Consider the following 20,618-nt stretch of genomic DNA (forward strand, 5'->3'; position numbering starts at 1 on the left):
GGGCTGATTTACCACAGGGTCCAGGACAGATGCCGAAGTCCTATACCACACCCTTGGGGCTGACTGTAGGCCACAGTTCTTCATACCAGAGCAAAAGAATTCTTCATCTGGGCCTCTCATTTACGCTGCATGTAAATGGCATGTTTCATTCCCAGTTCACGTATAATTTCTTGTAGTCCTTCCATAGAGGCCAGGTTATCTTAATGCTCTAAGTTAACCAGCCAACCAACCGAACTAAGTGCCTGCATTTCTCACCCATGCTTGAGGCACGTAACCTTTGTTGCAGTGACTGTGGCTATTTTTTATATCGCACTTAACCCATTTAACCCACCACCATCTCTCCCAGTATCCCACAGTTGTAACACCCAAGCTGCCACCCCTTCTCAGCCCTTTTGCTTCCCCGCCACGTCAGGCAGAAAACCTAACAACTCTTGGGGCCGCTTTGAGGCGTCCCCATACTCACGCACTGGTCTGAAACGCTCCAAAGAGCCAAGTCTCCCCCCGCGGCCAGGGCTGGTCAGCTTGGGCTTGAACCCCGGCGTCTGGCTCCTCCCCCCACCCCCCTGTGTTTCCCCCCCTCCTCCAGACAACCCATTCTCCCCCCTCCCGGCATGGACCCCTTACCCAAGCTCGTTTTGTCTTGGGCATCCTGTTGACTACACCGACTGTTAAAAGGTAGAGGAGGGTCACTATCCTCTAGCCTTAGACGGCCTTTTTAGGGCGAAAACCGAAACAGGCCACTCCACTGTCTTCCTCACGGCCACTTACTGACACGGGCGGTGGTCCAGGGCGCCGTGCAGGGATCCTCCACTGCTGCTCTCTGAGCCATATCCCCCGAAGCCACGCAGACCTTAATCCCTAGCTTTTACGGAACGAGAAGCGAGCTGGCCAGGTCCCAGGGTAGTTACCTCGAGTGGTGTCACCTGTGCGCCAGGGGCTCTAACGTGGTCCCACCTGTGTGGCAGAGCGGAGAACAAGGTGGGAGGGCCCAAGGCGGAGTCAGGCTGTCCGCACTCCTACACGACCTTTCTCCCGCACAGTTCTCAGCCCTGTTGTGTTATCTGGGGACTGTAGCAGAGAGAAGTTTAGTCACAGCTGCAAAAACATTTATTTGGTCCTCCAGGGACATCATGCTTCGCGTTTCCTTCATGGGGGCCTGGGTTTTGCTGTAACCAGGCATTTCCCCCAAAGCTGAAACTCAAGGGAAAAAAACCTCCATTTCTAAGTAGACTTGTTTTTATTTTCAAGAAAGACTTGCTCGCTCCTTCGATAACCCTAAAGCTAAGGTGGACTTTTCTTGATCATTTCCAACTTCCTGTTTTTTCCCCCGCCAAGTCTCATTTTAAGAGTCTGCTTTTATAGAAACTATTTAACAGTAGCTTTCTGCATGATCCTATTATCCCATCGAGTCACAGCCAAGCCTGCGACGCAGTGTGAATACTTCTGACAATTAGTGTGATAGTTTGTCATTCCGTGTGGTACCTAGTAAAATGATAGTTTTAGGCAATGGCCCATTTCATAAGCTACTTACTTTTCAAAAGTTACTTTTTCATAAGTTGTTATAAATGTTGGTGACAGTTTTAAAAATCAAAAACTTTTACAGGATTTTCTACATTAAAAATCCAAGTAAGGGGGCGCCTGGGAGCCTCAGTCGGTTAAGTGTCCGACTTTGGCTCAGGTCATGATCTACCAGTTCGTGGGTTTGAGCCCCACATCGGGCTCTGTGCTGACCGCTCAGAGCCTGGAGCCTGCTTCGGATTCTGTGTCTCCCTCTCTCTCTGCCCTCCCCACTTCACGCTCTGCCTCTCTCTCAAAAATAAACATTAAAAAAAATCCAAGTAAATGTTATAGAGTTTAACAAATGTATACATATCCAAGGTGGATACTCAGCTGGAATTTACTGATAAGGACTGTTAAACCACTCAAATGTGCCCTTCCAACCGGTAATCAGCTGCTGCTCTGGCCTTGAACTCCTCCTTCCCCAATGCCTACCCCCACCCAAGTCCATGCCACATCTCTCAAGGTTGATGTCTGGCATACCGGTCCACTACAACATGCTATATCCTGACTCAAGTATTTTGAAAAACATTCTTGTCTGTTTTTCCCATCTAGAAAAAAAACAAAAACAAAAACAACACAAAGCTGCTTACATCATGATTTTATTACACCTTGACTGTGGAGATTTAAATTTTCCCAGAGTGTAAGTAAGGCAATACAGAATTGCCCCCTGTTTTATTTTCCATTGCTTTTTCTAATTTGGAAAAAAAATTTTTTTTCAATAAAAAAATCCCAGCTTCAGGGGAGTTAAGAAAGGCAGGAGAGAGCCGAGGGAACAGGGTTTTCACAGCAGAGGCCCCCCTGGGGGAAACAACCAGACGGGGTCTACCAGTAGGGTGGTGCAGCAGGGCTTGGGGGCGGGGGGTACTGGCACCCACAAAACCCAGGAAGTCAGATGTTCTTGGTGTGCAAGTACTTACGGAGACCAGACCAAACTCATGACCAGTGTAACAGGGGTCAGGCTGAAAGCAAGGCCCTCAGCCTCACAGAACTGGGCTCGCAGTCAAGGACCCAGCCAGACAAGGCCACATAGGAGGAGACAAAAGCTGGCACCGGCCCCAGAATCTGCTCGAATGCTGTTTTGGAAGAGTGGCCCCCAGGTGCCAAATGTGTGTACCCCCAAATCTGGAAGCTATTGACTGCCTGTAACAGAAGATTAAACTCAAATGGGCTGAAACAGGGGTCTTATTGGCTCACGTGATTGAGTTCCACGTTAACAGCTCCGTCTGTAGGTTTGACACTTGAGCTTTCTATCCACATGACGAGAACACATTCCAGTTTTGTGTCCCAAAGACCAAGGCATCTTTTCCCAGAAGCCTTTGGAAAACCTCCTCCTATCTCTGGGGCCCAGATCGGGTTGTGTTCCCCTCTGGGAACTAACCAAAGTGAGCAGAATAATGACATCTCCGGCCGGCTTAGGCCTGGGCTCTTGAGCCAAACGTTAGCCGGGGGGCTGGGATTGCGAGGTTGGCAGGATTGACTCAGGTGTATCAAGTGCCTCCCAAACTATCCCCGCCCCCCCCCCCCCACTCCCAAACTGGGGTCACTGCCAGACCACACGGGCGCTCCACAGTGGAGGGGGTGGAAGGGTGGAGCCGAAGAGGCAGAGAAAACGCCAACGTTCCCGGTGATTCCTTCGCTTGAACACACGGCGTGGTGTTGGCAGTCAGACCAAGTGCTGGGGCACAGAAGGGACCTTGTTTTCTGCATCCTCTCGTGAGTCTGGTACAGACTCGTGAGTCTGGTACAGCCAGTGTTCACATAAATGTGGAATGAATGGAATGTCTCATTACCAACATGATCTCAATGGATCCATAGGTCACTGTATCGTATCACCACACTCACTTTACAGGGTAGGAAACTCAGCCATGCCAAGCGACCAAAGTCACAACAAAGCGGACACCTTTTTGTCGGTGACCCCAAGGCACTTCCCATCCTAACATTAAGACAGGTATGTCCTGGGCTGGGAAAAGCAAGAAGGGACCAAGTAACAGCCCAAGAGGGAACAAAAAGGGCCCAAACAAATGAAGGTGGAATAAAACCTATGTATAGTACAGTATTATTTCTAAAACCCTTTAGTCTCGTTTTACTTTGACACTGACCCTAAAGCTGAGAATAACAGGTGAAAAGCCTGTATGTATCCAAACTGGGATATATGAATTGTTTTAGTCCCCTGAATTTTTTGAGAAGGTTTTGGTACAAATTACTTGAAATCAGTGTTAAAAATCTATCAATTTTTTTTTATATATCACTCGATATATATACATCCAGTGATAAATCATGAAGTACCCTGTGTTGCAATGTATTCCTGTCAAAAATGTTGATAACCGAATCTCAGCCTAACTCCCACAGTCAACGGGAAACAAGTCAAACCCAGAATATTTGTCACTTTACAAGACAGCTGGCCTTGTCTATTCAAAGAGTCAGTGTTGGGGCATCTGGGTGGCTCAATCAGTTAGACATCTGACTTTTGATCTCAGCTCAGGTCTTGATCTCAGGGTTGTGAGTTCAAACTCCACACTGGCTGTGAAGCCTACAAGAAAGAAAGAAAGAAAGAAAAAGAAAGAAGAAAGAAAAAGAAAAGAAAGAAAGAAAGAAAGAAAGAAAAGAAAGAAGCCTACTAAAAAAGAAAAAAAAAAGTTCTAGGTTTAAAGAGATTAAAGGGACCAATAATGGTGCTTAGACCCTAATTGGATCTTTGTTTAAAATACATTTAAAAAGTAATAATAATGAAATAAAATAAAACACATTAGTGGAAGAACCAGAAATATTGGAACACGGATTGAATGTGAACTTAACGTTAATTTTATTAAGTGTAGTAATGGTGGAATTGCAATTACACAAAAAAATATGCTTATTTTTAGCGGATGCATGCCAACATATTTAGGGGTGAAGTGTCAAAGCGTCGAAGTCTACAATTTATTTTTAGATGGTTCAACCAATTTATATACAAACACATACACACACATAAATAGAGAGTAAATGTGGCAAAATGTTAAGTTATCAGATCTAGGGAGAGGGCATACGGGTGTTTATCATATCTTTTTTCCCCAACTCTCCATTTTGAAATATTTCACAAAGTGGAGGGATATCCTAGATTTTCCATTTAGGGGTGCTTGGGTGGCTCAGTTGGTTAAGGGTCTGACTCTTGCTTTTGGCTCAGTCATGATCTCACAGTTTGTAAGATAGAGCCCTGCGTCGGGCTCTGTGCTGACAGCGCGTGCTCTCTCTCAAAATAAATAAATACACTTAAAAAAAAAATCATCACTTTCAAAATGCTCTGTCCTGGCAGGCACGTAGGTCTTTCAGGTAGGGTTTCTCCAAGTATGGTCTCTCACCATCAGTACGAGAACCACAAGAGAAAATACAGGAACGGTCAACGAGCACATGAAAAGAAACTGCATCAGTCGTCAAGAAAATGCAAATGCAATTATAGTGCCATACGCCTGAAACTAATGTAACATTGTGTGTCGACTATATGTCAATGGGAAAAAAATGCGCAGGGAAACCACGCTGAGATAGCACCACACGCCCACCAGAATGGCTGAACAGAGAAAGGCCGGCAACATCAGTGTCGGTGAAGATACGGAGTGTCAGGAACGCCTGTATTGTGTGGTATGGGGGACTGTAAAATGGTACAGCTACTCGGGAGAACGATGTGGCAGTTTCTTACAATTCAGCATATCCTTGGTTAAACATCCGACTCGATTTCGGCTCAGGTCAGGAGCTCACGGTTCATGGGTTCGGGCCCCACGTGGGGCTGTGCGCTGGCAGCACGGAGCCTGCTTGGGATTCTCTCTCTGCCTCTCTCCCACTCACGTGCACGCTCTCTCTTTCTGTCTCTCTCAAAATTAATGGATATTAAAAAAATAAATAAATTCAGCGTATCCTGCCCACACAACCTTCCTCTCAGGTCCCCAGAGGAATGAAAACCTACGTCCAAAGACTCGTATCCCAGTGTTCACGGCAGCTGTATGGACAACGGGCAGACCCTGGAGACAGCCGTGCAGGGTGTCACCAACCCGAGTGCAGATAAACCCTGAGACAGCCCCTCGTGGACACGTGCAGGAACGCAAGTGTTTGAAAGCAACCACGAGAGGACGCGCTACACGCTTCTCTTTTCATATGAATTCCTAGAACCAGCTGGACCTACCTATAGAGACGGAACAGATGTGCCTGGGACTGGAGGTCAGGAAGGATTGGCGGCAAAGGGACACGAGAGAACTTTCTGGGGCCTGTGGAACAAATTCCGCATCTTGTCTGGCAGTGGTCACGTGGGAGCCTGCGTTTGTCCGAAAGCACTCTCGAGACAGGTGCATTTTCTTTCGGGCAAATTCTGTCTCCATAAAGCTGACTTAAAACACATTTACACATCTTTTTTTCCCCCGCTCCGGTGGTGAGATGGGCTCTTTCAGACAGGGTTTCCCAAAATATGATTTCTGGGCTTTGTGCATCAGCCTCACCAGGAAATCTGACCCACTGAGTCAGAATCTCAGGACTGGGCGGGGAGGAGTCACGGGCACCCCAGAGGCTGCCGGAGCCGCCCGTGCCAGAGGCTGGTGTCACGGCTCGGGGGACAAGCCACGTCTGGATTTCACACAATAGCAGCTGGTGGTGCGTGGTGGGGAAAGCGACTAGAGAAATGACTCGAGAGGAATCCCAGGCCGACCAACCTGCCGCCTAACTTGCCAGCTTTTGTTCTGTACAAAGGGAAAGACAGGCTCTGAAGGCCAGGCTGGAACTTGTGAGAAGGGCCCCCGGCGAAAGAAGGAATTATGGGCTGTGAGAAAGGGGGGTCACGGGGCTCCCTTCCAAAGCCCGCCGCTCTCCAGCCAGGCTGTGCCTCGGAATCTTGGGGACATTTTCAAAAAGTCTAATTCCTCTTTTTTTTTTTTTTTTTTTTTTTAATTTATTGAGAGAAAGAGACTGCAGGGGAGGGGCAGAGAGATGGGGAGAGAGAGAATCCCAAGAAGGCTCCACGTGGTCAGCCCAGAGTCTGACGTGGGGCCCGAACCCACGAACCATGAGATCGTGACCCGCTTAACCGACTGAGCCACCCGGGTGCCCCGTCCAACTCCTCTTTTAATCATAGTAGTACATAAATACAGGGTCTTAAAAAAACAAACATGTGAATATGGCTTTAGTAACACTAAAAATCAAAAGAGATTGGTCCCTCTGTGACCTTATTTCTGCTCCTTGGAGACACTGAGAAGCTTTTTACTCTTAAGGGTACAGCTTGATGAATATTTACATGTGTGCCCCCCTGAGCCCGCCTAGACGAAGACCCAGACCGTTTCCAGCACCCTAGAATGTTTGCTAGGTGCCCCTTCTCGGTTCATATTTCCCCAGACAACCACTATTCTGACTTCTGTCACCACTGGTAAGTTTCAAGGCAACCACTCTAAATTATTTTTGTCATGGGGCGCCTGCGTGGCTCAGTCAGTTAAGCGTCAGGCTTCAGCTCAGGTCACCATCTCACGGTTCATGGGTCTGAGCCCCACATCCGGCTCTGTGCTGTCAGCACTGAGCCTGCTTTGGATCCTCTGTCCCCGTCTCTCTCTGCCCGCCTTCCCCGCTGGTTCTGTAAGTGAACGAACTTTAGAAAAATTGTTTTTGTCATTTCTTCTAGCATTTGTTTCCGTATTTCTAAATGATATACTAACACCGCTATTTCTGGGTCTGCCTGCTTTGGGCAGGAACTAGCAGCTTCTTAGGACGCTAGATCCCACGTTCACTCTTCTTGCCCTGCCTCACCAAGGGAAGCTACAACACTTGCCAATTTCCAGGCCCTGCCACCAAACCGCCACGCCCTGGGCACCTGTGCCCCCGCAGCCGCAGGCCCGCGGTAGCTGCGAGCCGGGCCCTCCGCCTTAAGCCGGCCCGACATGCCGGACTCAGGACGTCTGCGGAGAAGGACTTCGTGGTGTGAAAGCGGAACCTGTTACCAGGCTGCGGGGTTCAACTGGAGTTGGAATAAGCAAGCCAAGAGAAACCCCAGTGTTTCTAAGGACCCCCCCACTTTCCGCCGGTCGGCCCATCCGTGCCGTGCAAACCTCTGGTCTGAACGGACCCCTCAAGGCTTCTGTCTGACAGGAACCCGAATGCATGGCCTACCTCCAGAGAGGAAGGCCGGTCCGCACGGGACAGTCGCGTCGGATGTTCAGCGCCAAGATGCGACGCAGGTACAGCCTCCTGTCACTTGGAGAGAGGTCTATGCAGGCTGGAGACACTGAACCAGTCCTTCCGGCTCACCCTGTGGCCACTCCCTCGGCCCAAAGGCCCCTCACTGAACCCCAACACAGACCTCTTCAGGCCGGTGTCTCCACAATTCTAATTTCCTTTCTCACTGGGACCCCACTCTCTGTGGCTCGCGTGGCATCTCCGGCCCCGGGCGGGAGAGCTGCACCCTCCCTGCCTCGGGAGCCCCGCCAGCCCTGCGCCCACCCTCGCCAGCCCGGGAGGAAACCCTCTTCCCGCCTCCGGGGCGGGGCGGGGGGTGGGGTGCAGTTCGCATGTCCTGTCCTGCAGACACTGCTGGTGGGTGGTGTGCCCCCAAGTGCCCGGGGATGGCGCTTCCGGCGGCTGCCAAGTCCCCGGGCTCTGCGGGCCCGGGCGAGAACCGACGGGCAGCACCTGTGATCGTGAAGTCCTCCTGGTCCTTAAGACCGAAAGGGTGTGCACGTGTGACCAAACAGGTACAGGGGTAGGATGGGAAATGGCCATTTTAATGAGGGAGAAACCCAGGCTCCAAGACGCTAAGAAGCCATCCCAAGGTCACCAAACAAGTCCGCTTCGGGAGCCGGAGACTAAAATACACTCTGCCCGGGGCCACAGGAAACCTCCTTTCCCTTGGACGTGACCTGCTTGCACCAGAAGTCCAGTCCCGGGTTCGCTCAGGGAGGGCCCCTTGAGCACAGGGCAGGGACACCTGGAAGCCTGGGTCCAGGGGAGCGGCTACCCCAGCCGGCACCCTGGCCTCCACTGAGGGGCCACAGGCCCTGATGTCTCTGGATGGGCAGAACCCAAATCACTTGGTCCCCTTGGCACAGACCCAGGATCTTGGAGAGGCACAGTCCCAAGCCACAATCTTGCCTTCCTCCAGGCCCCCGCACTTGAGATCCTGCTGGTCCTCATCTTCCTCCGGGAGTCTGGGGAGGGTGAGAAGAGGGGCCGGGCTCAGGATGACGGGCTCTGCCGGCCGGTGCGCCTGATGCCAGGGCTGGCGTGGGGACTGCGTGACCACTGCACAGAGCCAGGAGAGTCTGCAAAGGGCTCTGGGGTTGGAATGAGGGTGCCCCATAGCTTGAGAGAACCACCCACCGCCTCCGTGCAGTGCCCCTTATCTACCGAACAGGGTGACGCTCCTGCTCGGGTGGGTGCGCTAGGGGGCCCAATAAGGGATGGGGTGACTGGGGCTAAATGAAACCAGGCCCTGAGTGGGGCAGTGGGGGAGGGGTGTCTCCCAAGAGCTGCCCCAGGTTGGTGGTGGAGCAGGGGGCTGAAACTGGGAACGGAAGGAGGATCCAGATCAACAGTGGGGGAGGTGTCAGCGGAAAGGAAGGCCTCGACCCCTCTTCGGTGCCTGCCGTGATGTCATTCTGGTCACACTGGGGACAGAGAGGCCACCCACCCAGGCCCACGGTCACTTACAAATGGGGTGGTAGTGGAGCCCCATCAATCCAGTGCCAGCCCTGGGGGCCTCGCTGGGCCCCCACCCAGGAGTACTTGGTGACTGGGTATCTGCTCAGGAAGTCCTGAAGGAGAAAAGCAGCTGGTCACCCTTCTCCGACACTAGTAAGGCTCCTTCCCGGGAATTCTGCGCCCCACCCTGCCCCACCCCTGCCCCACCTCCTGCAGATTCCCAACTTACTGAGCCAGAGAAGTGACTCGGCTCAACCCGGCTCTCCCAGAACACCAGGAAGTGGAAAGCTGTATTGGATGCTCGAGGGTTGGCAGACACTGTGCTCAGGACTGGGGACCAGAAATGGGGGTGATCCCATCTCCGCTTCACGGGGAGAGAGGATGCGAATGCCAGTCCCCACCCAGCAACGCGAGATGGATAGTGAGCGGCCAGAGAGGCGGGGAGAAAGCTGGGAGACTCCAGAGTACATCCGGGGAGCAAACAGCCTGACTGTGCAGGAGGCGATGACAGGGCTGAGGCGGCCGCGGAGGGGGCCTGGGAGCAGATGGCCAGCAAGAGCGCACCTGTCAGCGAGAGCGTAATGTACCCTGCACCAGTTGGGTGCGATGTCATGACCATTTACAAAAAGAAGACAAGTACGAAGGCCACGGAGCGGTATGAGGAAAGTCAGCAGACAGGGTTACAGTGAATCAGACGTCAATCAGCTGCGCCATGATCACCGTCATGACAAAACACGTACGCACACAAACACAGACACGCAAGGAACGATAAAAGCCGGGAGTGCGTTGGAGAGCTATTAGAGACCGTCTTTCTTTTTCTTTTAAAGTATTTGTCCTTGAGGTCATGTTGTTTTTGGCAACAGAGTGAACGAAAACATTGCATTAAAAATTTTTTAACTTGGAAAAAGATGTTTCAGTGCTGTAAGTCCCGGTGTGGGGCAGCGATGCTGGTGCATCTTCCAGAACATACTTCGGTGCCACCTTAACAGGAGCAGTGACATCCTTCCGACCACTTGGGTGAGTGATTCCACTTTGGAGGAAAACTCCAAGAACATAAAGGGGGAGGAAATGAACTTCTCCAAAGATAACACAGTGTTATTTGTAAAGAAAAAATGGAAACCACCCAATTGCTTAGTAATAAGGAAATAACTAGGCACGTTATGGGACATCAACACGATGGAAAATTACAATGCTGGTAACAATGACAAGTACGTAGAAAATGTAATGCCAGAAAATGTAAATATGAAAACACGCAAAGCAAAGAAGAGCAGAAGAGCAAAAATATGGCCTGGGGAAAGCATCATCCATAGATTAAGTTCCAGAAACTTCTGAGTCACTTATGGTTCCAAAGAATTGCTGTGTATGAGGCCGCCGAAATCCCAGGGCCTCCACGGCCTTCAGCTGGTGCTTCTCCAACTTTGCCACCAATGTGGGAACATGGGGGAATATGACCCTCAGCAGAATTTCCTTGAAATCCCATATTTTCCATCTTAAAAGTGAGCTAAATTATCTGCTAAATTAGCCTTCAAACATCTTTTTTAAAAATTGTGAATAAAATACATACCAAGAAATTTAGCATTTTAACTATTTTTAAGTGTACAAGCTGCTGGCATTATGTCCATTCACACTGTTGTGCAACCACCGTCCATCCCCAGAACCTTCTCATCTTCCTCCATGGAAACTGAAGGCCCATTAAACACCTTCCTATCCCCCCACCTGCTTGAGTAGAGCACCACTCTACTTCCTGCCTTCATACATTTCAGCTTTCATATTCAAATGCTCCAATTAGTTAATCTTCGTAATCTTACGATGGAGATTTTTTCATGGTTTTTTTTTCACGTTTCTGTAGTCAACTGTGGCTTCTTCCTCCCTCCACCCCACAAACACAGCCGTTCTTAAACCAATGGCGAGTGAGTCTGCTGACTGATGACACTTAAACTTTCTCCTTTTCCCTAACTGCGAGCAAAATCAGCTCTTGGGGAGGCTGAGACCCGCTGATCCAAGGGCTGTGTGTGTCACTGGCACCTTGGAATGTCCCCGGGTGTGTGTGTCCCAGCTCCTGGAGTCTGGCCTTTGCCAGCTCCCTCTGCCTGCCAACCCTCAGCTGCTCCTCCTCGCCCGGTGCCTCCTGAAGCTTCTGTCCTCGTGGAGAGCTCCACAGTCATCACATTCCAGATTTGAACAGCCCGGGACCCAAATCTTCACCCTTGTCTTCTTGCAAGGAGCTTATCCAGACTTCATGATATGTTTCCTATATACTTATGTTTCAAATAATTGATCTTTAAAAGAATTCTTGGGGTGCCTGGGTGGTGCATTCAGTTGAGTGTCCAACTTCATCTCAGGTCATGATCTCGTGGTCCATGAGTTTGAGCCCCGTGTCGGGCTCTGTGCTGGCAGCTCAGAGCCTGGAGCCTGCTTCGGATTCTGTGTCTCCCTCTCTCTCTGCCCCTCCCCCACTCATGCTCTGTCTCTCTCTGTCTCAGAAATAAACATTAAAAAAAATAATTAAAAAAATTAAAAAAAAATAAATGTTAAAAAAAGTTAAAAGAATTCTTTATCTGAAGCTTGCAATTTGGTGAAGTTCATCTCCCCCTTGGAGGACCCAGAAGCCACAGGGAAGTTTTTGCTCAGGGGGCTGAGGTCATTCTGAACTCAACCTGTCTGCTTAGAGGCTGGAGGGCAGGGACAGGCTTTCTGAGGACACTTGCTGTGCTCAGTGGGTCACTGCCCAGCTGGGTCCCCTCCCCAGCTCCAGCCACTCTCTAGGGACCCACCTCCATTCCCACCGGCCTCCATTTTGCAGACGCAACCAGGGGCCTGAGAATATTCTTATCTGACAAATATAAGAACTCAGGTCTGACGCAGGCCCCCAACAAAAACGCTTAAATACTGACCTCCTGCTTACAGGGCTACTGTCCCTCTAGCATTTCCTCCTAATTACGTAGCACACATTATTCACAGAACATTTAGAAGATTAGAAAAAATTAAAACTTTAAAGAAGAAAAAAAAATCACTCGTAATCTTGCCCCCAGCGGTAACCACAATTAGGATATTACTATACGTATTTCCTTTCTGTTTTTCCTTTGTATATTTATTTTTACCATATTGAGATTTGATGGTTTTCAATCTACATTGTATCTTTCTCATTTCTCCATGTTTTCTGAAACGTCAGTGCTATTCCTGGTAATGAAATAACTCATGTTCACTGTAAAACATTTTCTCCAGCATGGTTTTCTGTCCATCTCCAGGGAACTCTCTGAGAGAAAGAAGGCAGGAACCACCTCCCCTGTTGTGCAGCACAGAACAGCTTTGTGTCAAGACTGGGCAGGAACAGTCCAAGAAAACAGAATGTTATGTATGTGGAACCTTAAGTAAAATATTAACAAGTCAAATCCAGAAGTATTTGAGGAAGAAAACATCACGGCTAAGTCAACTAGCACAAGAGGCCTGTACTGAAGTGAAGAGCCTGCTTGGGATTCTCTCTAAATAAATAATAAAATAAAAAATAAAAAACAAAAAGTAAAATAAATAAATAAAAACAGACGAACGTGATTCACCACAGAGATTAAAGAGGAAACAACGGTATCATCTCGATACACACACAAAGAAGCATCCCATGAAATGAAACTCATTCATGTTTAGAACTCATCAAAAAATGGGACTAGAAAGGAACTTCCTTAAATGCTAACATTTAAGGAATGGGCTGTTCTGGCTCATCATTGACTCCCCAGGGCCAAACACAGCGTAGGTGGTCAATAGATACTTATTAAATCACTGACCGAAGGAACCCTCACGGTGAAGGGCTTGGCACAGGCTGGACGGGAGCACGCCTGCGCCCGTGTTCCTGGCTCCACCTCTGCGTCTTAGAATGAAGAGTAGGTTGACGACCTTGGGAGCCCTGATGTCTGGTCCTCCCGCATGTAACTTTATTTCCCCAGGCCTAGGTGACTTTTTCTGCAATGCAGAGTTGGACTAGATCTTTGAGATTCCTTCCAGCGCTAGGAATGGGTGATCCGTAATGATACGTCCATCTTTCCTCCGCCCGCCTCCTTCTCACCTGGATGTGGCCCAGCAGGGGGAGGGTGGCATGGTGAGACGAGCAGAAGGCCTGGCTGGCCTCCCAGGCCCGAGCCTCGGCAGAGACGTAGTAGCAATGCTTCTCACACCACATCCAGCCCGGGGGGCACGGCTGGCAAGTGGCCCCTGCAAGCACAGAGACAGACCACTGTAAAGAGCTGAACGGATGCGCGGTAAAAAAAAAATCAAAGTCTGGCCATGGCCTTGGCTGATGGGACAGATCCGGAGCATGGAAGTGGTAAGCCTTGGGAAGGGCAAGTGGGATGGGCAAGGACCCGGGCAGGCTGTAGAGTTTGTGCAATGGCCAAAGCCGCCCGAGGCGGGGGCTGTCAACCCACTACTCGTCAGAGCACAGGCTGTGTCCAGTGGGAGGAAGGAGCTCCTTTCCCTCTCTGTGCTCAACAAGCCCCATGTCTTCATGCTGCACCTGCCCGGGGCAGGGGTGTGTGTGTGTGTGTGTGTGTGTGTGTGTGTGTGTGTGTGTGTGTGTGTGTGTGTGTTTCTAATTCTCAGAAAGCTGCTGTCAGGACTACACACCCTGGTGGTGGCCAGAGGAGGAGAGGGGACCAGGAGGAGGCACCATACCTACTCTAGAAGCCAGGGCCACAATGGTGACCGCGGACACTGCCAGAAACACAGCCATGACCACTAGGGCCCAGCGCAGGGACTTCATGTACAGAGGCAGCCCTGGGGGAGGGGACAACCAGGAGAGACAGGTTAGAACCCAAGACTCGTACACGAGCATCATGCCTGCCTTAGCACCCCCCTCACCCTGGCCCAAGACACCACAGAAACCCACTCAATTTAGGTTAGAAAATTATTATTGGGGAGAAAAACACTAGAAGATGTTCTGCTTCTTTAAAAAATAGAAGACGTAAGAATCCATTCAAGGAGAACAACGATTGGCTGACAACCATCTGCTGAGCACAAACCGTGCATTGGACACAGGGCATGAATACCACCAGGGACAGGGCAAGACCCCTGCACTCATGGGGCTCAAGGTACCAGGAGATAAAGCTCCAAATGGGAGGGATGGGGGTTCAGCTTAAACATTGGCAGACCTGGCTTCCAGTCTTGGCTCTGTGGGTCCCCCAAATGTTTTTGGTATGTTTTCCCACCTGCCTCTCCTATCTCTCCAGGCCACTGGAGGCCACTGGTGAGGCATCGTGCAGAGCGTGCTTTGCAGGCCATAGAGCAGGAGACAGATGTGAGTTGTCAGCAGCTCCCGTGAGCTGGACCCAGGGGACCAGATAACTAGAACGAGGCTGCAGAGGGGAAAGGAACTCCAGAGATAGGCAGGCAGAAGAGAGAGAACATATCTGAATCATCCCGCCCCGGTGATGGAGTAACCTGGGAGGCCAGGGGGGAAACGTGGGGAATAAAACACAGTAAATGGTTAATTGCGGCCTCAGACAGCTCACGGCGGCTTTCTACCCAGAAACATCTAAAGTAACTGAGCACTCCTGGGGCACCTGGGTGGCTCAGTTGGTTAAGTGTCTGACTTCGGCTCAGGTCATGATCTCAAGGTTCGTGAGTTCAAGCCCCGCGTTGGGTTCTGTGCTGACAGTGTGGCCTGCTTGGGATTCTCTCTCTCCCTCTCTCTCTCTGCCCCTCCCCCACCAAAATAAACAAATAAACTTTAAAATAAATAAATAAATGAGTAACGGAGTACTCCTGATTTTGAATTTGACCTCTGCCAGGACACAGAAGCATGAAATCAATTAATGTAAGAAGAGGCCTCTCCTCTCCCAGGCACTTGGCCGCAAGGGGCCATGGGACCCAGCCACATCTCGGGGATGAGGGTTGGGAAAGCTACATATTCAGTGTAAGGGTCCCAAGAATGCAAGTCATCGTATTTGTCAAAGCCTGAAACAGCAGAGGTAATTCTCCAGCAAATATTTTACTATTTTGAAACGACTAATGCCATTTTTAAAACCATATGCACAGGATACACGCCCCATATGAATGCACACGTGTGTATGGTACACACAACTTATACACAAAGAAAGTTGGGACACACTTCCAAGGTTTTTAAGAAAACATGTTTGCAATCATAATTCAACTTTAAAAGCAAAGGCACTTTTGAAATCTTTGACTTCCCTTTTCCATTAGGAAAAACACTTGCTTCAAAGACTGGAAAGGGAAGTATGTTACGGTGATCTGTGAAGAGTCACATTCCATCTATGACCTTTTAGGAATTTGTTCTTTTTTTTTTTTTAAACACATAATCCGCTTCTTAAAGGGATTTGACCCAAATTTTCATCAACTGATAAGTGGATAAACAAAATGCGGTATATCCATACAGCGCAATATTCAGCCATGAAAAGGTAGGAAATGCTGATGCAGGCTGCAACGTGGCTGAGCACTGAAAAGTTTATGCTCAGTGAAAGAAGCTTGTCGCATAAGGGCACATATTATGAGTCCATTTATGAAATGTCCAGAACAGGCAAAACCCACAGGGACAGAAAGTAGATCAGTGGTTGCTGGGGAGAGGCTGGGGGTGATGGCTAAAAGATAGAGCATTTCCTTTTAGGGTATTGAAAAAATACATTTTTTAAGGTTATTTATTTATTTTGAGAGACAGAGAGAACAAGTGAGCGGGGGAGGGGCAGAGAGAGAGAGAGAGAGAGAGAGAGAGAGAGAGAGAGAATCCCAAGCAGGCTCTGCACTGCCAGTGTGGAGCCAGATGTGGGGCTCGAACTCACAAACAGCGAGATATGACCTAAGCCAAAATCAAGAGTCGGACGCTTACCTGACGGAGTCACCCAGGCATCCCGAAAATATTCTAAAACCAACTGTAATGGTTGTGCACCTCTGTGAATATACTGAAGACCACTGGATTGTACACTTTACATGGATGGGTTTTATGGTATATGAATTATGACTCAATGAAGCTGTTACCAAAAAAAGTGATTTGAAAATGCTTGGAATAAAAAATACATACACATTGATAGTCTTAAAAGCAGAAAAGCCTGCAGAAGAAAAGGAGAACAAATCTACCAATCACCTCCGTCAATGTAACTCTTGTGACTGAACACTGAATTCAGCTCTGACCTTTCAGAAAAGAAATACAGCAGGTTACATAGTCTCACACACCTTCCACTCTGGGCTGCAGTGCTGACCTTGGGGATGGCCTCCCACAGAGCCAGGGTCCTCGCCAAATTTCCAGGCAGGAGTCCCACCTACCCCCTTTCAAAAACAATTCTTTGGGGTGCCTGGGTGGCTCAGTCAGTTAAGCGTGCGACTTCGGCTCAGGTCGTGATCTCGCGGTCCGTGGGTTCGAGCCCCGCGTCGGGCTCTGTGCTGACAGCTCAGAACCTGGAACCTGCTTCTGATTCTGTGTCTCCCTTTCTCTCTGACCCTCCCCCCATTCATGCTCTGTCTCTCTCTGTCTCAAAAATAAATAAATGTTAAAAACAAAAACAATTATTATTATTTTTTAATTTATTTATTTTGAGAGAGAGAGAGAGAGAGATGGAGGGAGGAAGGGGCAGAGAAACAGTGAGAGAGAATCCCAAAGGTTCCACACCATCAGCACTCAGCCAAACTAGAGCTCCAGGCGGGGCTCAAACTCATGAACCATGAGATCATGACCTAAGCTGAAATCAAGAGCCTGACACTTAACAGACTGAGCCACCCAGGCAGCCTGCTAAAGTCCCCTCTAAACTCGTCTTCTCCCTATTTCCAATTCTGGACCTGCTTAAATGGAATTCGCTCAGGGTCTGCAAACCTACCCAGTCCCACATGGCAATTATACACAGTCCTTCCCTCTGGCCCCATTCTCTAGCTTCCACCCAATTCTGTTTCCAAATCTTGGACTGACCATCTCTGATGTTACACCCTCTGTTTACTCTCTCACTTCGAACTCCATCTTAACTTGCCATATTTCCTACCGGCAACTGAAACAGTCTGCTTCCTCCCTCCTAGCCAAATCTGGGTATCAGGGGGTGGAACCAGGTTTTGTGGGGCTTCAAGTTTATTCAATTTGCTCTCCCCTGCTTGCACACTGTTTCTCTCTCTCTCAACTGTAAATAAACATTAAAAAAAATTTTTTTTTTAGAGGGGCGCCTGGGTGCTTCAGTTGGTTAGCGTCGACTTCAGCTCAGGTCATGATCTTGCAGTTCATGGGTTCCAGCCCCATGTCAGGCTCTGTGCTGACAGCTCAGAGCTTGGAGCCTGCTTCGGATTCTGTCTCCGTCTCTCTCTGCCCCTCCCCTGCTCCCACACTGTCTCTCTCTCTCTCTCTCTCTCTCTCCCTCTCAAATATAAACATTAAAAAAATTTATTCAATTTGGTGGGTGAGGGAAGGGGTCTTAAAAAATATAATAAAAGCCTCCAAACACAAAGTTTGGCATAGGACTCAGAGGGTTCCTGCCAGTGAGGCTCTGCTTTTGTGTCATCGCCTTCAGGTAAAATCTATCACAATTGCCCTGCTCCTCCCGCTGGGCAGGACCATGCTGGGGCATCACCCTCTCTGGGCCCCATTTCCTCCATGCCCCCAGCACTGGTGAGTACATTCTTCCTGCCCGTCCCACCAAAATTATAACCACCTCTGGAGTTCCTAGGCTGCCCCACCATCTCCAAAAGACACCTTCTACCCCAGCCTCTGCTCCCATTCTCCGTTCCAGAAGGCTCCTGCCCAGACCCCTCCTGGCTCCGTCCCAGGCTGACCTGCAATTAAACTTTAGTCCTAGACTCTTATTAATCTGATCAAAAGCTATTGACTTTAAAAGACTCATTGTGGTAGACAGAATAATATTCCCCCCCAAAGATGCCCACTTCTTAATCCCTAGAACCTGTGAATATGTTAGGTTACATGGCAAAGGGGAATTAAGGTTTTAGACGGCATTAAGGCTGATCATCCGTTGACTTTAAGATGAGGAGACTCTCCTGGATTTTCTTGGTAGGCCCAACGTAATCACAAGGGTCCTTAGAAACAGAAGAGGGAGGCAGAAGGGCAGGAGAGTCCGAGAGGGCGGCAGCAGAAGGAATCAGCCACACATTGCTGGCTTTGAATATTCTGAGGGGTATGAACTAAGGAATGCAGAGTCTTCTAGCTACAAAAAGGCAAGGAAATGGAATCTCCCCCAGAGTCTCCAGGAAGGAACGCGGTGCTGCTGACACCTTGGCTTTAGACCAGTGAGCCCACATCAGACTTCTGACCTACAGAACTGTAAGATAATAAATTTGTGTTGTTTCAAACTAGTAAGTTTGTGGCAATTTGTTACAGCAGCGATAGAAAACACATCATCAGGCAGACAATGTGCTCACACCGAACTGCAAAAGCCAGGAACGATGTGCGTCCCTGAAGTCTACCCACAACTGAGACATGGCAGAGACGGGCTTTGCGGCCTGTCTAGCTGGCCTGGTCTTCCTCTCACCTGGCTAAGGTTTTGGCATTTTGCCTGCTGGGCAGGTGGCTAGCCCTCCTGGCCTCTGTTCCTGAGCTTTCCAGCTAGAAGGTTGCCTCTGCCACCCCCAAACCCTACTCACCTTTCAACGCTTAGTTCCAGGAAGCTTTCCCATGCCCCCAGGGTTCACCAACCACTCCCTCCCAGTTCCCAGTCCAGGGTTGTTTATATCTTTTCCAGGCTCCTTCTGGTTCCCTGACAAGAGAAGGGAGGCTGGGCCTGAGAGAGGAGCCAGAAGTCGGGAGTCCGGGGACCTGTGTTCCCATCCGGGTTGCCACCCCCGTCACGTGATCCTGGAAGACCTCCCCTGTCCCGGAATTCCTCCCTCCTCTACTTCTCCACACTAAGAGGGAGTGAGAAAGTTCTTGCGGTGGGACGGCGGAGTGGTGGTGGAAATAGTGGTTTTACTCTTTCATCGCAGACAGCTCAAGTACAACCACTAGCCCCGAACGTTATCGATCCCAGCTCGGCGGGGCAGGCCAGGCGGGGCCGGGGCAGCGGGGTGGTCGGCGGGGCGCCGGGAAAGGGGAGCGCTCCGGCTGCGTCGCCCCCTCCCCGGCCGCGCGCTTACCCATGATCTTTATGGCCCGGGGCAGCTTCTCGTCGCTGTCCGTCTCGGCGCGGGGCAGCAGCGCGTCCTCCTTCTCCAGCCCCAGCTCCCTGCAGCGGCCGCCGCACGTGGTGGGGGAGCCCGCGGGCTCCGCGCGCCCGTCGGCGGGGCTGGCCCGGCCCTCGGCGTCGAGGCCGCGCTCCGGCCGCGCTGGGGTCCGCGGCAGGAGCGGGTGGGTGGGGAAGGCGTGGCGGGAGGAGGCCGGGGACTCGGGCACCGGCACGGTGAGGAAGCGCGTGGAGGGCGCCGGCGAGGGCGCGCGGCTGCTCCCGGCCGCGCCCACGGACTTCACGCGCACGTCCACCTGCAGTTCCACCGGGGCCCAGGCGCCAGGCAGCTGCTCCCCCGACACCAGCTCGGCCCCCGGCGCCTCGCCGGCCCGGGGCCGCTCGGCCACGGAAGGGCCGGGCGACGGCGGCTCGGAGTCCGCGGACGTCTGGCGGCGGAAGGCGCCGTAGCCCAGGCTGGATGGCGGCAGCCGCGTGAGCGCCGGGCGGGCCGGGGGCTGCTGCTTCCCGCCGGCGAGGTCCTGGCCCGCGCCCGCCGCCTTCTTTACGGCTCGGACCAGATTCGGGCTGCTCTCGAGACTCTCAAGCCGTAGTTCGTCGGCGGGGACCTGCAGCTGCTCCGGCTCCGCGACCTGGCTCCCCAGGGGTTCCATTGGGAACTCGGCCTGGTCTCCTTCCGATGCCACCTGGGCCCGCTTCATCACCGACATAGAGCGGAGCGCACCTGGGCCCAGGTAGGCACCTCCCCGGTTTGGATTGGTCCAGCCTGGACAATTGTTTTCAGGCCACGCCCCTCACCCGTGCCCCCGCCCACCCCAAGGGCCCCGCCGGGATTGGCTGTGGCTAGGATTCTATTGGCCACGCCCCTTAGGCTACCAGAGCCTCCTTCACCTGGCACCAGGAATGGAGAGGGGCAGTGGACCTAGCGGAGGGGTAACCCGGAAGGCAGAGCTGGGAACAGAGACGTAAGGAAGAACCCAGAGCCACGCCTGACTCCTCCCTCTTCTTTGCACCCAGTCCCACGGCCCTCTGCCATTGCGCTGATTTTGAGGGTTACAGCTTTGGGCTGAGAGCGGTTGGCCAAGCCTGTGAGAGAGCCTGGGACTCAGATTAGCAGGTACAAAGGAAATTGGGCGGCCTGAGGAAAAGGAGCAGAGCTGGTTGTCCTGACCGTGTAGTGGGGGAAGGGGCACCACACCTGAGAGGACTCCGCCACAGCAAAAGTCCCCGGGACAGCTACTCTGAAGGCCTGACTCCTATTAGCTTAACTCGTTGAAAACTGAGGGGTGTATAAGCATGAATGTGTATTTTCCA

The 20,618-nt window shown here is 51.0% G+C and overlaps 1 protein-coding gene across 1 annotated transcript; it reads right to left on the reverse strand.

Annotated features, from left to right (window-relative positions):
* Positions 1 to 7,059: 7,059 nt before the first annotated feature.
* On the reverse strand, positions 7,060 to 20,047 carry KLRG2 (killer cell lectin like receptor G2). The gene is made up of 5 exons (XM_042926252.1): positions 19,258 to 20,047; positions 13,861 to 13,962; positions 13,256 to 13,401; positions 9,208 to 9,311; positions 7,060 to 8,705 (listed from the first exon to the last, which is right to left on the reverse strand). Exons 1-5 carry the CDS (start codon positions 20,012 to 20,014, stop codon positions 8,585 to 8,587), a joined length of 1,230 nt encoding a protein of 409 aa, XP_042782186.1. The 5' UTR covers positions 20,015 to 20,047; the 3' UTR covers positions 7,060 to 8,584.
* Between the last annotated feature and the right edge of the window lie 571 nt (positions 20,048 to 20,618).

Source organism: Panthera leo, chromosome A2 (assembly GCF_018350215.1).
Source record: "Panthera leo isolate Ple1 chromosome A2, P.leo_Ple1_pat1.1, whole genome shotgun sequence".
NCBI classification, from domain to species: Eukaryota; Metazoa; Chordata; class Mammalia; order Carnivora; family Felidae; genus Panthera; species Panthera leo.